Source organism: Zonotrichia leucophrys, chromosome 11 (genome assembly GCF_028769735.1).
Source record: "Zonotrichia leucophrys gambelii isolate GWCS_2022_RI chromosome 11, RI_Zleu_2.0, whole genome shotgun sequence".
Taxonomy (NCBI): Eukaryota; Metazoa; Chordata; class Aves; order Passeriformes; family Passerellidae; genus Zonotrichia; species Zonotrichia leucophrys.
In genome coordinates, this window is record NC_088181.1 from 8,384,460 (window position 1) to 8,402,223 (window position 17,764).

Below are 17,764 nucleotides of genomic sequence, written 5' to 3' on the forward strand. Positions count from 1 at the left end.
TACAACCAACTTTGCCTAGCAGACTAAGCTGTGAATAGCTGCGGTGTCTGTCACTTTTGTTCCAAACTACCCAAATAATTTTTTTTTCTTTGAAACCTCCATTACTTGTCTTGTTCTAGGGGAGAGCTCAGAACAAGAACTTGTTTCCATAAGAACTGCTTTCTTCCCAGGTAGAGCTGCTGTCCCAATAGGCAGAAAAAGTGCCTCAGAAATCATGATGCAAAAGGTTCTGTCCTCACTTCAGGATTTGTCCCTAGCTTCATCCCCTTGTCTTTGTAAGTGGCAAAGGAAGATTAAAACCAAGTAAGAGAGTTTTGGCAGCACACAGAGATGCTGGCTTTGGGAAATGAGTCAGAGTATGAACAAGATCTTGCAACAGCACCTTGGGGCAACCACCTCCCAGCCGTCCTTCCTGGCCAACAGAGCATGAGGGAGTAGCTAGAACTGAGCAGCTGCTCATCATCTGGGATGGAACTGACACTGGAACTGGAGAGTCCTGCACAGCACACTCTAACAGCAGTGTTGGCCCCTTGCTCTGGCTCCTATGGGGGCTGAGCTACCTTTCCCTTTGGAAGCAATGGCAGCGGTTCCTTTATTGAACTTTGTGTATTGGGATCAAAGCTGAAGGTTGTTGCTCCTGTATCTTCATGCAGACATGGCCACAGGACATCCCACCTGCTCAGGAAAGGTGCAGAGCACTCATGCCTTGCTTTGAGTTTACTGCTCCTGTACTGCCAGCTGTGGCTTTACACCACTGTGGTGGCCTCCAACAACAGGCCCAGAATGGGAGAAGGAGCAGACTTTAACTCAAAGCTGCCCTCTCCCACCCAGGAGAGACAGGAGCAATAAACATGCACTGCAAGCCCATGGCCTGCACTCTGGCTTGCCTGAGCTGCAGGAACACTTGCCTCTGAGTGACAGAACAAAGTTCCAGGCAAGCAGGTGCAGACCAGGGCCGAGTCTCCAGCAGTGTTCTGCACTCTGGCTGTCTCCTGAAGCATTGCTACAGCTCTGCTGCACCCTTGCTGGGCTGGACACCTCAGAGGTGAGTCTGGCACAGTCCTGCTTGCAGTGAACGTGGGGCAGGTGCACAGTATTGAAAATGTGCAGGGAGGTGTTGCACCAGGGCCACACTCACTGCCTTTCTTGCAGTGTTTACCACAGGACTTGGCTGGCTGCTGCCTTGAACATCTGAGCTGATCTCCAGTGACAGAAGCCATGTTAAAACTCAGGAGATCCCAGGACATAACACAAAGGACACAAGGCCATGCTGTTTGGTGACCTCCCTACTAGCTGTGGACACCAAGCCAGTAAAAGGTAAGGTGCCTCATTCCTGCTCCCAGTCCCTGGCCCCTGTTCTGAGGCTGGAGCTCAGAGCAGTCTGCACACCCACCCAAGGAGACTGTGCAGGAGCAGGTTTCTTCTTGGCTGTTTAGCTGTAAATTCTTTGGAAAAAGGGCTGCATCTAGGTCTGTCTATACAGCATTTAGCATAATGAAGTCCTGCTTGTTATGGTGCCAAGTCCTTCCCAATGCCTTTATAGCCTCACTGTCTTCCTTCCCAACTCCACAGAGTTGTGCAGCTGGAAAAACCTCATATTTCCCATGGCGGCTCCTTTATTTTTGTCTCAGGAACACAGTTAAGCACCAGAAAATGTCTTGGGCATTTTCTAACAAAACTTGCTTGACCAGGTATGAAACATTTAACTGACCCATTTCCTTTTTTTTTTTTTTTTATTAAAATCAGTCAGCAGCCTGTGGCAATGGACAGTTGTAATTCTCACCCTGATGGGTCAGAGATGCCACTGTGCTGCTCCCACGAGAGAACGGCTGGAAAGGTGACAGCTGTGTGACAACCTCACCCACAGAGCATTAAAAGCAGTTGAGAGTGTGTTACAATGGACTCGGAAGAAGACTGAATTCCCCTTTTTGCAGTTAAAAAAACCACCTGCCCCCACATTATGCAGTGTGATGGAGTTGCATGAGCAAAGTTTGTCTGTGCTTAGGTCAGGGCTGAATGTCTGTGTGGGAACCTGCCCAGCACCCACCACTGTTCTCTGTGACAGTGGTCACACCACACCATCATTCATAATAGACAAAGGAAAAGTCCCAAAATCCTGTTTTGTTTGGATGCTTGTTCAAGCGTGCCAAGCTTCGATGGTTGATGTATTTCACAAACTTCATCGTTTCTTTGTCTCTATAAACTAAGGCCAAGCAGTTGTCCTCTGGATTCACTGTCAACAGCTAGAGGACACAAAGATAAGGAAAGAAAACAGTTTCACAAAAATAACTTTGATAAAATTCTTAAGGAAAAACAAAACAGTTTCAAAAGTCAGTTAGAACAAAGGACTGGCATTAGAAAATAATCTGTGACACTATTTTCATTTTTTAATACCTTTTACCTGAAGCAGTTATACATTAAGGGCTTCTGGACTTTGACTGCTCAGCACTGTCCTAGTACTGATGCTGAATGGGACCCCAGTGAACAGCACTTCCCTGGACAAGTGTTATCCCTGCTACAGCCTTGTGTCCCTTCAAGGCAGGCTTCCCAAAGAGCCCTGGCTGCAGGTGCTGTGAGGCACTCTCAGGGCCCAGGTCTCATGCTTTAGGTAAACAGCAGCCTCTTGAAGCTGAGGCCAGAGCTTTGCCCACGAGCAGTGACTGGGGCAAGGAGGCTCCAGTGCACTAGTGAGCACTCTCAGCATTATGCTGGCATTATGACAAAGTGTAATTATGTCTCTCCACCCTAAACAGCTTTATTTGATTTTATCTGAGGTCCTTACCTCTTCATCTTCACCTTTAGCAATGTAGGAAGTAAAGCCACCATATTCAGGATCCCAGTCTTAAAATAGAAAAGAAAGATTCTTAGAAACCTCAGTGCTGTCCAGGCTCCATGCAGCCTTCCAGGAGATGCCATTTTTTCACCCCACTCCCCAGAGTTACTGGATACAGGGTAAGTATTTACCTCCTGCCAGTCTATTTTTTTTTTCTTCTGTTTCTGAACAGAACTCTGTTCAGAACGCTGGATTTCCCTTTTATGGTAGATGGGCTATTTAAAGTTGTTTGGTGCACTGCTCCTCACCTGTAGAACAATTCTGCCCTAGCAGATATGCCAAAGGATTTCCATCAGCTGTACATTCTGGACTCATCTGGTCTAAAATGCTTGTGTTTAGATTTTTTACCACTATCTAACTAGCAATCAACCCAAAATGCCTAGGTGTGCCTAAAGTAACATTTGAAAACGCTGGGCTTTGTGCATTGGAGGTGTAGTGATAATTCTGATGTGCAGAGGGGTGGGACGCTCCTGGGTGTTGTGGCCGCCTGTCCCTCCAGCGCGCCCAGAGCCGTTGCTGAGCAGGGAAAGGCCTGGGAGGCTCGGCCTTTCCCTCTGCCCAAGCGCCACCTCCTGGCGCAAGCGGGAACGGCCAGAGATGATTCCAAGGCCACAGTCCCAACCTTTGCATGAGGACTACTGAAAGAGGGTTTATGCCCAAGTGAGGACGAGGACAAAGTCTACAGACACCTTCTATGTAAGAAAAAGCAGGGAAAGTTTGGCTGTTTTAGCAGTGCTGAGAACTCAGAAATCATTCCTTTATGCAAACCTTGTAAAAGGAGAGTCTGACATCTCTCTCTCAACCACTTACCTTCACAGCCACAGAAGAAGAGCAGGTCAAGAGCAAATTCTGTGGCTTGAGAGTCGTGGACCAGAGTGTAGTGCCCGTGGGTCCAGCGCCGCAGCTCCCCCGCACACACAGGGGTGCCCGAGCCTAGGAGAGGGCACAAACACCAGGGAGAGCCATGAAATCACAGCAGCTGAGCTCAAAGCGTGTCAGGAGCTCAGTGATCCCACACCACTGTGAAACTGTCTGCTGGCCCCAGTGAAAAAGGGTAAAACCCCATATCACATGTCAGTATCTTTCCTAGAGGAGACTCTAGGTTAGGTACTTTGAACAATGTGTAGGAGTGGGACCAAGATTTGCTCCATACATCCTCTGCTCCTGGTAACTATTCTGGTGGGATTTTTTCAGTAAGACTTGGGTTTTTTATTACCTTTTATTCCAGTGTCCAGTAACTTGTCTGACTTAGTGCAGGATGAGCACTTTCAAAAATTCTACCTTTAAACTTCAGAGCCACTGGTTTTAAATAAACATCACCAATCAAAATCCAAAATTAATCTAATCTTTCATAGTGTCACTGCTGACAACTAAATTCAGCTAATGTATTTTAGGCTGACAGTGTTTTCTGAAAGCTTGAATGCTAGTTTTAGGTATCAATTTTCTAATTCTAAAATTGTTTTATTTCTGACCTGCTCACATTTCTGTTTTGGATTTATTATCTCATACAAGAATATGCTTTATATGAAGCAGGGGTATGTGGATGTAGAAACCACATAACTATTGATAAAAGATTAACAGTCCCCCCAAAAGTCCCACCCTTAGGATTTAGATCTGTTCAAAATGGTATCTTCAAATTAGTAATTGATTTACTCCAAATTCTTTTGCAATGGTCACTGATTTCAGATAATCAGTCTAAAATGCTTCAAGTCCCACATTTGTGCTGGTTGCAGTACAAGGTGAAACCCTAGTTCCATGAAAATCACTGGGAATTAAGTTTGGAACCTTTCACACTGCTGCTGCTCTACTCACTGCTCTGCGTCTCGCTGTCCTGTGCTTCAGGGCTGCTCTCAGGCTGGTGTGGCTGATGGGAATTGCCATTAGCTGGTTGTTCAGCCTCTTCCTGCTCAGGTTTGGGGCTGCTGTGCCCACTGGTGTCTGCTGCTTGTCCCTCCCCAGCATCTTCATCCTCATCAGAGGGAGCCAGGAAGTGCAGTTTTAGGCCAGTGAAGTTGGAAAGGAGTAAAAATAAGGCCTCAGAGCGCAGCAGCTGCAGGAATTTCTTCAGGGTGTCCGGGAGGCTGTCTTCCTCTGCTGCCTCATAGAGTCTGAAAGGAAAGACAGCAGATGTATCTCCTTGTGGGAGAGCCTACAAGGACCACACCTAGATGGATAGCACTGACCAGTGCAGCCTCATGGCAGCTCCTGCTCACCCTGATCACCAGGTGCAGTGTGCTGTCATTCCCCACCTTTTATTGGCTGGCCCCCGACTACTCCACTGGATCTCTTTGTTCTCCAGGGCTTCACATAGTAGTTGGTATTTCTCTTTCTAGGAGAAAGAGATGCAGAAATGTTAACATTTAGCTCCCAAGAAAACAAAGTTGAAGACAAGTGTTTTATTTCTGCTGAGTCCTGATGCAGCAGTGCACAGGCAGTCAGAGGGGATCACTCCACAGAATCAGAGTGGTTCAGGTTGGAAAGGGCCTCTGGAGGTCACCTGGTCCATTCTCCTTTAGGTGTGAAACTTAGAAGGTGTTTTGTTTTAATGGATGTGCCAGCAAGCCTTTTCCCAGCCTTCATGCCATGTGGTACCTGCCAGCCCTCTGACCAGCTCTGGCAGATCACATCAAAGTGAACCACTGGCCTCACCTTAAGAAAGTCTTTCAGGAGAATTTCTGATCGCTCCTCAAATTCCTCCTGGATTTGAGCTTGGGAGTCCAGGTCCAAATAAACTTGATTGATCCACTCATACAATATTTCATGCTGGAAGGGAAATGGATTAGAACACTGAATTTTGAGAAGTGAAGAAGATTCCCCAATTCCCCCTACCGAGCTGGCAACAGAGCTGGATTCCTACACACAAACACACTCCACTGCCGTATTTCACTGCACCACAGGTATTCACCACATTCTCTGAACTACTGTAGGTATGTAAAACATACAAAGATACATAAGAAATAAACTGGATACTAATTTATTAACAGGAAATGAAAAGAGAATGGAATAAAGATTAAAGCATCCCCAGTGCACTGATGCATTCCCTAACAGGTATGACAAGAACAGGACAGAGACAGAAATGCAGATATGCAGAAGTAGGCTTGTTACTCACATCATAGGGGATGTGTGGGCTCCTGGCCAAGGGGGCTTCAATGTGCCGTGCAGGCCTGGCCACAGAGGGGCCGTGGAACCAACCGCTCACAGACAGACGGCACTTCTGTGACAGAACCTCTGACACCTGCAATGACAGGGACAGCACTACTGTCACACAGGGACAGCTGGAACGGGCACTCACTGTCACACAGGGACAGCACTCACTGTCACACAGGGACAGCACTCACTGTCACACAGGGACAGCTGGAACAGGCACTCACTGTCACACAGGGACAGCACTCACTGTCACACAGGGACAGCTGGAACGGGCACCATGCAAACCCCTGACAGGAAATGGACTCGGCTCCAGAGAGCCCACTGCATACACATGAATGTCAGACAGGCCTACACCAGGACAGATTATCAGAGGGAGGCCTATTGTCCTGAAGTCCATTGCAGGGTTCCAGAATTCCAGTCTAAACTTTTACTCCGAGCTCACAGAGAATCCATTCTCTCTCTTCTTCTGAGAGCTTTGAGTAATGGATTTTAAAGACAAAATTAAATCACTATCTGAAAACAATCAGGGCAGTGACCAAGTAGATGCTGCTCTTAATTAACATTTCTAAGAGATAAGTGACACAGAAATAACCCCCTAAGTGGCCTAGGTCAGGACATGCCCAACCTATATCACTGATCATCTTCCTTTCCAGCCTTCTGCTCTCTGGCCCTGTTTGATACAGTCCCTGGTAATCTCAGGTACACAGGAGTGTCAGATTTCAGTCAGGGGTTTGTGCCATGCAGATCCCCAAATTATTCATTCTGTTCCCAGGTCTTTTTCTGACAAGTGTCACAGAGTACTCCTTAACTGTATCAGCATTTCAGCTGCAGGGCACTGCACCGTGTCTGTGTCACTGAGGGGGTACAGCCAGATCTGCCCAGTGCCCTCGCACTGTTGGCAAGGTGATGGATGCCCTGAGGAGCTCTTCTGGAGCAAAGTCATGACCACCATATCAAAAATGTCAGCTAGTTTAAAACAAGCTAACAAACAGAAACAAGCGAGAGCTAAATTCACAGCAGTGGCTTGCCAGGATAGTAACACAAAATAGAAATGGAAATTTTTCTTTCTCAGGATGATGCAGCTAGACTGATGGTTTAAATTTGGCTTTGTTGGTTCTTGTCCTCCTTCAAGTCCTTGAAGGCCTCTCTCTAGCACACAGCACTTAGCACAAGTATCCACTCTACCCACAGTTCTTCTCCCTCCCCATCAGGACTGTAACAACACACAGAACGAATAACCACAACAATGAGGATTAAAAAATTAACAAGAGACAGCTCCTTGCCTGGTGGAAAGAGACTGGAGACACTTCAAAGAAAACCAGGGTGTTCCATGAAGGCACTAATGACTTGGTGATCTGCTGTGGCTGAAAGTGTTCTGGGGAAGAAAACATATTCTGGTTAAGATATGAACTGGGACTTCTCTCTGACAACATGATTCTGTGACTGGTGGGACACCTGGGCATAAGGCATGGAGCTCAGAGCAAGGGCTTGCTGAGGAATCAGTGCACCTCTGCATGGACACAGGGAGTTGGGGCTGTTCAGCTTAGAGAAGGGAAGGTTCTGGGGCAACCTAAATCCTCTTCCAGGGCCACAAGGAGCTACCAAGAGTGCTGCAGAAGGACTTGGGACAGACAAGGGCATGGAATAACAGAACAAGGGGGAATGGCTTCAAACAAAGGGTGTGTTTAGATTAGCTATTAGAAAGGAATTCTTTACTATGAGCAGTGATGCACTGGCACAGGTTGCCCCATCCTAGAAATGCTCAATGGGGTTTGCAGCATCCTGGTCTAGTAGCCCATGTCCCTGCCTACAGCAGGCAGGCTGGAACAAGAGGAGCTTTAAGATCCCTTCCAACCCAAACCATTCAGTGGTTCTGCTGCTGGAAAGGGAAGTTATTGTCATCAGTCTGGAGTTCTAAGCACTGGCATTGCTTCCATCTTGCCTCTACTCTTAACCCTTCCAAACATTTGTCTGCTGTTGCCTGTTAGCACTGTCTGCAAAGTCTGCTACAGCCCATCCCTAAGGGGCACACTTTACTCATACATCAGCTTCTCTGAACAAAGGAGAAACTTTTTATCTCCTTTCTACTGTCTGAGGTGAGAAATGCTGCAAGGGGCACATGAGCTTCATTTTTTCATCCCCCCCGAGGCTGAGCTTGGAGCTTTTACCATCTGTGCTGTACAGATCCAACGTTCCCCCATCACTTTTCTCCCAGGGTGGGACGAGGTACAGGATGAAGGCAATTCTCCGACCTTCCAGCTCATCATCGTGGCACAGCAACACATCTGCAATCACACACGTTTTGCTGCTGTAGCATCTTTCAGTACATGCATGATTCATTCCAACAACTGCTTCCCAGTTTTGTCCCCACAAGGATGTAACAAGAAAAAACATGTTCTTTACAAGAACTGCATTTTCACTCATCAGCATCACCAGCCTGAGATCTACAAGATTCACTTCTGTGGGACTACAATTGACAGATCAGGCCATTCTGAAGGTACAGGCAGTATACACCAGCAACACTTTTATCATCATTTGTAGTTCATTTTCAGACACTGTTTTGCTGCTGACAGCCTCTGGGACCCTCTGGAACTAGAATAAAATTAGTTGTTCTATAGACATTTTTTTCCCTACACATACATAGAAGCTTTAGGGAAAGAATCACTTATAGACTGACCAGTATATTCATATTTAGCACAGGATATGTCAATAGTTGGCTCCAGCTCTATCTGGGTCACAGCAGAAAGCCACACTTGGAATTCTTCACAAAGAGCATGCCTGGGAAGATAAGCACACAAGTAAGTGCCCTCCTGTGTTATAAAACGTATCATCATAGACTAAACTATTTTATTGCTTCCCTGCCAATTGTTTAAACAGTTACAGGTGCTGTTGCTGTGAGTGACAGTGTGTTTCTGTAGAACCACACAGGTGCTGGCCAGGAAAGCAGCCCAGTGCTCACAGCACTGCTGGCAACAACCAGCAGCAAGCATGCAACCAGTCGGAACGGGCACCGGGAAGCGTTTCAGAAGTGACAGATGCAGGAGAGCGGACTATGGATGAAAGCTGAACAGACTTCAGTGCCCATGGCAAGCACAGAGCAGAGTGAGCGCTCCAGGGCCGGTTTTTGGCCCCAGTACGGGGCAGAAGGCGACCACGCCGCGGGCCCACCCCGCAATCCCCTTCCCCGTGGAGCCACCACAGAGCGGGACAAAGCCCCGAGCCCGCTTTACCTCAGGCCAGCGACGTGGGGCTCCGGGCTTGCCCCCAGCTCCTCGGACTGCGGCGGCCCATGGAAGAGAAGAAGGGACGGGGTTAGGGTGGCTCGGCTGGGAGCAGCTCGGCCCGGCCCGGCTCACCTCGGCCCCGGGCCCACCTGCCGCAGCGAGAGGAGGTCGTTGCGCCGCCCGCGGAAATCGAGACCCAGCAGTTCATCCCGCAGCGCTTCCGCGAAAGCCGAGCCCGCCAGAAAACCGGGAATGACACCGTGTCGGAACGGGGCCGGCTCCAGCACCACCGCATCTGCGAGGGAAAGGGCGTCGGTGAGGGGCGGGGAGCTGAGCCATGCCGTACAGTGCCGGTGCCGGAGCCGCTCCCCGCGGGCCCGGCCGGGCCGTACCGTGCCGGAGCCGCTCCCCGCGGGCCCAGGCCGCCCCTGCGCGCTCCCGCAGCGCCGCGTCCCCGAGGGCCGCGCAGAGCTCCGCGCGCGCCTCGCGCCTCCCGCGCTTCGCCGCCGCCGGCGCTGCCGCTCCGCGACGCTTGGTGGCCATGGTACCGGACTACAACTCCCTGCGGTCCCCGCGCTTCGCCCGCGGTGGCCAATCGGATCGCGCAGGGGCGGGACTGGAAGCCGTTGGCCAATGAGCGAGGAGAGGCGGGGCGGAGCGCGGCGGGTCCCAGCAGGCGGCGCGCGGCGCTGAGGGCTGGGCGGGTGTTAATGGCGGACGCCGCTCCCGCCGCCCAGCAGTGACTGACCGCTCCCGCCGCTCGTTCCCGCCGCCTCTCGCCATGTCCGTGGTGCCGCCCAACCGCTCGCAGACCGGCTGGCCCCGCGGGGTGAACCAGTTCGGGAACAAGTACATCCAGCAGACGAAGCCGCTCACGCTGGAAAGGACCATCAACCTGTGAGCGCCGCCTCGGGCCTGCCCGGCTCTGCCCCCTCCCGTCCCGCCCCGCTGCCGAGCTCGGCCCCGCTCCCTCAGCGGCTCCGCGGGGTTTTCCCTCAGTGCCCGCCCTGCGAGGTCCCGGCCCTTCGGAGCGCTGGGGCACAGCGGCGGCAGAGCCCGAGTGCCGATGGGGGCCCGCCCCCCTCACAGGGGCTGAGCCGCGCTGAGGGTGCCGGGGGTACGGAGGGTGCCGAGGGCTTGCCGGCCTTGGTGGGAGTGTGGAGTATTCGGTGTAAAGGTTTTAGTGCTTAGAAACAGCGTCTGGCTCGGGAGGTGTGAACCCCCGGTAATACAGGCAAGGTTTAGGTGTGGTGAGCATCACAGACATTTTCGTGCTCTCATAGGCATCCAGAAAGGCGGCAGAGAGACAGGGATTTTTCTCGGCCTCGCTGGGATTTGGGCTGACCGTGGGCAGTCAGTAGGATGTGGCTGGATGTGCCTGGTGTTTGTGAACTCTCTGGTACAGGTGTTTGAGTTAAAATTCAGAGTGTTTCCTACCACAGCTAATCGTCATAGATACAAACTACTTACTAATAAGTATTCATATATTTTTTATGAGAAGTCATACATTTTTGCTTCTTATAAATCTGGTAGATTTCAGATGCGTTCTTTACTAAGTGCATCTGTCAATTTGCAAAAACCAGTAAATGTTAGCTGCAGTAGTCAATATTCAATTTTAGCTATTAATCACTGACACTTTTGTGTTCTTTTGGTGTAACTGAGTTTATTGAGAGTCATATGAAAGTTCAAATATGAACTTTAGAAATTGGAATATTTCTATTGAGTTTCAGAAGCAAAGACTCATCATGAAGCTGTGTTACCAGCAGCATTTTTTTAAAGTCAGGGCTGGAGGTTTTGATGTACAGACTAATGCACCCACATTAGTATAGTATTGATTAGCATAATAGGTTATTATTAAAGCCATTTGTGTATCTAAAAATGGAAATGAAGGGAAAAAGAAATGTAGATGGTTTTAATCTATAAGTGAAAGTAGGAGAGCTTATTAGTAAATGAACCTGTGGTTTGGAAGCTGGTTGTTTTGGCTCACTTGTCTACATGAGAAAAGGCTCTGACAATGGTAACTGGCTTGTTATTTTAACAGCTGTAGAACATGAGGTGAATTGGAGGAGGAGGAGGGCTGGAATTTGAGGGGAGAAGAGTGTATGCTACTAAAGTTTGACATGTTTGGGGAAAGAATCCATACCAAGAAGCATTTCCAGGAAAACATCAGTTATTCATTCAGTTAACTCAGTTGCTGTGTGCCACAAGTCAGTAAAACCATGGTGATAACTCATCACTGCTCTGCCCAGAACCATTTTCTTCTCCCTTTTGACTTAGCTGGGTGATTCTGTCTTTCCTCCAGGTCTCCTGCCATCAGACCTCTCTGCTACATGGATTTAATTGTACAATAACACTCCCCTGTTGCCCTCTGTGCTGTCTTGGACTGACCCATTTCTTGCCTAACCTTTCCTTTCTCTCTGTTTTCAGTCCCTCTTACCTGGAGAAATCACCGAGTTTCTGCTGCGCTGTCACAGGAGTGCAGGGCCCTGCACCAGCCCAACAGAGGGATCTGCTCACATTCCTGATCCTACCCCAGGCTCCCAACCCTGCACTCAGAAACTCAGCATTTCTCCTCTTCTGTGACCCACATGTCTGATTTCCCACTTCTGACAGTTTAGTTCTCAGGCTTTCATGACATCTGCAGAAGAAAACCTGCAGTCCTGTGCAGTTTTCCTTCCCAGCAGAACTTTTTCTGCAGCCTCTTTTCCAGCTCCTTTCACAGCATTTCCCTGCAGTGTGGAGATCAAAGAGGGTGGCTGTTGAATGACAGTTGGTTCTGTGCTTCTTTTCCTTCTTTTGAGCCTGCACCAGGCTAGAGTGCAGCTCAACAGGACTTTCTGTGCTTGTGTGTTCCTTGGTGCAGCTCTCCCTGGGACAGGGGCCTCATAAACCACAAAAAAGATTTTAGCCCTGCACTATGACTTACCCATCAGGCAGTGAAGGGTCTGCCTCAGACTAGACGCTGTGTATGGGGATTTAAAGTTAGATTCCTTGTATGCAGTAACATTTTTTCTCCTCCTCACAGGTATCCTCTGACAAATTACACGTTTGGCACCAAGGAGCCCCTCTATGAGAAGGACAGTTCTGTGGCAGCTCGGTTCCAGCGCATGAGGGAGGAGTTTGACAAGATTGGCATGAGGCGGACGGTGGAAGGAGTTCTGATTGTGCATGAGCACAGGCTGCCCCACGTGCTCTTACTGCAGCTGGGTACAACTTTTTTCAAGCTGTAAGTGTCTGTTTCCTAAGTGTAACTTCAGTTTATTGTCACACACCACTAAACATGTGGGCTGGAGGTTAAACTGTGGCCACCCCCTCAATGGGATTAATTGCTTGCAAAGACTTAGTCTGGAAAGTATATTTTGAATGGTGGTGTTTTAATCTAAAGTGTGTTTGACTCTGCCTGTGAGGGGGATGATTTAGTTTGGAACTGACTGGGAATCTTAGTTACAGTGCATCACTATAGTAAAATCTTGTTTAAAACTCATTATCAGCAGTTGGTGTGTTGTACTTGCATTGTGGAAGCTGTTATGCTTCAGTAGCTTATGCTATGCCCATAAAAATGGGCAGGTGGAGGCCAAGGACTAAGCCCCTGTAAATGCAGAATGATACCTGTTTACAAACTAATGGCTGAGCTGGGATAGCAAGAAGGGTAGGCATCTAAATTTGAGAAAATTGCTTCAGTTCATCTCATAGTTATCACAGCTAGGGTGAAGTTTTTGTTTTGAATACAGTTGTAGTGATGGTGGTGATTTTCTTTTTTAAACTAGATGGCCTTGACTTGTCTCATGTTACATGCTTGTGTTCTTGTTCTGTTTTAACATTTTATATTGTTCTCAGTTTTGTGTGTGTGTTAAATCTAATTTTACATCTAGATTTGTTTTTGACATCTTGATTTGAAGGGCTGTTGCAGACAAACTAGGCAAGACTGTAAATGATTTGCAAAATACTGTAATGACTGTAATGATGAAAATGAATAATCCTGCATCATTTTCCCACATGAGTTTTATTTTCTGCTTTCTGTATGTTTCAGTGAGTGCTGGTTTTGTGATAAGAACAAACACAGGCAGTATTTGCAGCCCTTCAGCTTCTGAAGGGCTGCAAAAAAATTTTACCCTATTAGGGTCTGAGTTATTATCATGTGTATTGTTACAGTCTGTCCTGCTGAACTGAAAGTATTTTATGCAGTGGTTATTTTTAAGGGACATAAATAGCCATTTTAGTTTCAGTTTTGGTGAAAGCTATGCTGCTGTCTTCAAATTCAGCAAAGCTAGTTCTGTAACTTCTGACTTAAGGGCCCTAAGTGAATTTGTAACTCCCTGCCTGGAAGCACACTGGAACTTGCCTGTGAAGATTGGTAAATGCAATAAAATAACTTTGGCTTTCATCACTGATTATTTTAACAGACCTGGTGGTGAACTCAATCCAGGAGAAGATGAGGTAGAAGGGCTCAAACGCTTAATGACAGAGGTCTGTTTGCTTTCATTATGTTGCTGTAGCAGAATGTTGCATTTTTTTAGAATTACCAGAATAAGCTAAAGCATTAGAGTAGTTTTCTTACCACTGTTGTTATTTTGTTGCTTTTGTGATGTTCTCAGGTAGTTAACAAATAAAGCAGTCAAGGTTTCATTTATCTGCATCATGAGTGTGGCTGACTCCTACCTGCTGCTCAAGTCCTGTGTTCATTTGCAGCTTTGCTTTCTGACTGGCTTCAGGCAAGTGAGTGTAGAGATGAGCAATAAGATATGTTGTGGAGGACAACTGATGGGGACTTGCCTTTGAGATAGTCCTCCCAATGCACCATTTTCTCCAAGTAGCTAAATTAATTCTGCTAGGTAATGTAAAAATGCATTTCATTCTTCCCATTGGTCTGATAGGACTCAGTCCAGCTGAGTACAGCATAGATTTGAAAAGCTTTCTAGAGTGCCCTTGTCCTACCAGGTGAGGCTTTTACTAAGAAATCTCACTTTATACAAAAATACTTTACAATCCTATTGAAAGCTGTCTCAGAGCAGTTATGAACTACATCAGACACATATTACAGCAAGTCTTTGTGCTTCCAGTATGTGTTTGCTAAAACAATTTCCTTGAGGTAATTTGAGGTCTGATTGGTACTGGATGTTTGATAGATACTGGGTCGTCAGGATGGTGTTCAGCAAGACTGGGTGATTGATGACTGCATTGGCAACTGGTGGAGACCAAACTTTGAACCTCCCCAGGTGAGTACTCCTCACCTGGGCTTCCATCTCCTTTGCTGGAGTTCTGTCTGTACTTCTAAAACCCTTCAACCTTTCACATGGGCTTCTTGAGTATCTGCTGCATGAGCAGGTAGGTTTTCTGGGTTATGTCTGTTTCATCTCCTTTCTGTCACTGAAGAGAAACTACTGACTTTTTTAAACTGGAAACTCCTGTCTCCCTTCTCACACCTGTCCTGATGGATGGGAAACCACTGGATGTAGTAGCTTCCAGTTCTATGCTGAGACACATGCACCATTTAAATTCCTTTTGTAGCCACAATGGAGACTCTGGCACTGCTGCTTATGGAACAGCTGCCCTAGTCTCATTCCCCTGTTCCTAAGGGCTTTAATACTGAAGATCCTTGCTTAGTTTGTTTTTATGCATTTCTGTTTTATTGAGCTATTTTAACTGCTGGTGATCTTGGTGCCACTTTAGAGCCTGTCAATAGTTGTGACAGCAACAGCATTTCTTTCTTAAATACTTTCTTAGGAAAATGGTTTTCTTTATTTGATGCCGTGAAAGAACAATGTATGACACACTGAAAGCTTGTACAGGGCTTGATAATTTATTTACTGAAGATTACACAATATTTTCAAAGCTCTGTACAACTGATTTTTACCATTTTTCTTCTAGTACCCATATATCCCAGCTCATATTACAAAGCCAAAAGAACACAAAAAGCTTTTTTTGGTCCAGCTTCAAGAAAAGGGTAAGTGTGTGTATTTGTGACAATGTTTAAATGCTTGTGTTTCACTCAAGGAAAACAAAGTTGTGGTTGTGTTTGTTATGGTATTTTATACCAAGATGTGTATGCTTGCAGTTGCTTGTGGTTGGTCACTAACAAAGTTAGATGCTGGTATCTGTTTTGAAGGTAGATGATCCTTTAAACACGAGTTCCTAGTAAATTTTCATTCCTGCTCCTGCATCAGTCTGTGAACAGGATGTGAATCCCACATTTACCTAGAAAAGCAATAAACCTGCTTGAGTGCTCCATGTAGTGAACTTGTTTTGAGGTCTGTGGGGGATGATGTTACCTTGGCTGAATGTGTGCTTGTTTTTCTGATTAATCAACTTGTATTTGTTTGTAGCTTTGTTTGCAGTCCCCAAAAATTACAAGCTGGTTGCTGCACCATTGTTTGAGCTCTATGACAATGCACCAGGATATGGCCCTATTATTTCCAGCCTTCCTCAGCTTTTGAGCAGGTATGTTGTATTTGTGTAGTGGTTCTTGGGAACACGTTTGCTGTGGGACACCAGAGCAAGGCAAGGTGCTACAGAAACCAACTTGAAAAGGTGACATCTGTCCCAAAGATTCTGCTTCAGATGAGCTGGATGGACACTTTGGAGGCACTGATCACAACTGGCTAGCACCAAAGTCCTACCTAGCAGTTGTAGCTAAGGAAGATGTGGAAGACAGTGAGGATGAGCTTGTGCACAGACTGAGGAACAGCTTCTTGGAGCTGTTGGGACAGCTGGAGAGTTAAAGCCAGGATGTGAGTTTGAAGCACTGAGTTAGGTATGCATGTTATCACAGCTTTGTGCTGGTTAAATGTGATGGGTTTTTTACACTCTCTAGTGGAGTTAATGAAGTGCAGCATCTTTCTGACACAAATACCTGTAGGGACAGCTGTATTTTTTCCTTTATGTTGCAATGTATACATGCCTTGACTTTCTCACCTGGAAATGACTTGTGGCTCGTCTATCCAGAGCTCACTATTCCCACTGGTCTCTTACTTGAGAGAATGTTCAGCCATGCCAGGAGTTCCACAGCCTGCCAGCTCTTCCTCAGGGAAGTAGTTCTGTCACCTACCTACTATGATGAGACATGTTAGCACTGGTGTTGCCCATAATATTCTTGTTTCCTGCTCAGTATTTTTCTCTCTAGCCCAAATTTTGGCTTCCCCTCCTCTAAAGACAGCAGGTACTTTCTTCTTGAGTACCAGCAAAACACTGTCTGCTCTGCAGGTTGGGTAGTGGTGCAACAGACACATCCAAAGGCTGGGCATTTGCAAGCTGAGATGGATGCTTGCCTCCACACTTATGAAACTTAGCTGGGAAAAATTCTCTCTTCACTATGTCTGTATGCTCCCCTTGGAACATGTAAGGTTGGCCTAGCAGCAGAAATCCTGCAAAAGAGTTGCTGATGGAGGAATGTAGCTCTCACTGTGATTTATGTATCTATGAATCTGTTTTAGGAGATCAAATGTTAATAATTAGTTCTTCTGCAACCATAAGAGACAGTTGTGCAATGCTAGAGTAGGATTGGCTGTTAAAAATTATGTATGTACTGCTATACTGTAAAGCTGTCTTATTAAAAAATGTACTTTTGTCCTGTCAGGTGGAGGCTTATCCAGAGCAGAAACAAAACATTTGCTTATTCATTCAAAAATGTCCTTAAAAAAAAGAATGAAAACTCCTCACTTGGTATAATCCTTTTAATTTTAGGTTCAACTTTATTTACAACTGAATTCCCATGTACCTGAAGACTCCAGTAGAAGAAGCCGTCTCTGTGAGCACAGCTTTGAACTGTAGAGACACGAATATGTGTGACACAAGGATTTTTTTAAGTCATTCTGTTCCTGAAGGCCACTAAACATTCTGTGGTATGAACAGAGAAGTGAATCTCAACTGTTTAGCTAGAGAGATGGCAATGGGCTACCAGTGTTATAATCCCTTTTCATTGTAATACTCACCAATTTTTTGTTTTGTACAACATTAAACAATATGGTTGAGATTCTGTTTGTCTTGGGTTTGGTTTGGTTTTTGTTGTTTTGTTTTGTTGTGTTTTTTTTTAGGTTTTTTAAGTTCTTTTTTTCTCTTCTGTTTATTAGTTGTTTTATTTTTCCTTTTTGTCTCTTACTTTTAGATGCATATTTTAAACTTTATTACTTTTCTTCAGGAATACAGATGATCTTGGAATGAGGAGCTAAGCCATTCAGGGCCCATTCAGATGCTGTGGTCTTTATCCCTGAGCAGTGAATATCCCTAGGATCAGGGAGAAAGGAAATAGCTTAAGTGGGTTCAATATTGTTTTGAGTCTTAATTAACTTGGAGGCCAGGACTGCTTTTTTGAGGGAGAATGAGTACTTAAAGGCAAATGTAGCCTTTAACCTTTTTACCAGAACTGATCTGTTTGTGCAGGGCTTGGAGGAGATGCAGCATGCATCTGTTCCTTCAGTGCCCCCTTAAGACAGTAACAACCCCAAAAATTCTGTTGGACTGGTCTGAGATACAGTTAAAATAGGGAAAGTGAAGTTAATTTTGTATATTTTTCCTTAGCTATGGGACAGAATTAGGGTCATGCTGAAACAGCCAATGCCACATG

The 17,764-nt window shown here is 46.4% G+C and overlaps 2 protein-coding genes across 2 annotated transcripts; one reads left to right on the forward strand and one right to left on the reverse strand.

Moving 5' to 3' along the window:
• Positions 1–1,720: 1,720 nt before the first annotated feature.
• Positions 1,721–9,747, reverse strand: OGFOD1 (2-oxoglutarate and iron dependent oxygenase domain containing 1). The gene is made up of 13 exons (XM_064723026.1): positions 9,597–9,747; positions 9,354–9,499; positions 9,211–9,257; positions 8,658–8,758; positions 8,149–8,265; positions 7,264–7,355; positions 5,943–6,068; positions 5,483–5,596; positions 5,083–5,162; positions 4,646–4,941; positions 3,644–3,766; positions 2,783–2,841; positions 1,721–2,243 (listed from the first exon to the last, which is right to left on the reverse strand). The coding sequence occupies exons 1-13, from the start codon at positions 9,745–9,747 to the stop codon at positions 2,082–2,084; spliced, it is 1,614 nt and encodes a 537-aa protein (XP_064579096.1). The 3' UTR covers positions 1,721–2,081.
• Positions 9,748–9,866: 119 nt separating this feature from the next.
• On the forward strand, positions 9,867–17,180 carry NUDT21 (nudix hydrolase 21). Its single transcript, XM_064723220.1, has 7 exons — positions 9,867–10,101; positions 12,230–12,430; positions 13,608–13,671; positions 14,331–14,420; positions 15,073–15,148; positions 15,528–15,642; positions 16,885–17,180. The coding sequence occupies exons 1-7, from the start codon at positions 9,986–9,988 to the stop codon at positions 16,904–16,906; spliced, it is 684 nt and encodes a 227-aa protein (XP_064579290.1). The 5' UTR covers positions 9,867–9,985; the 3' UTR covers positions 16,907–17,180.
• Positions 17,181–17,764: the final 584 nt, after the last annotated feature.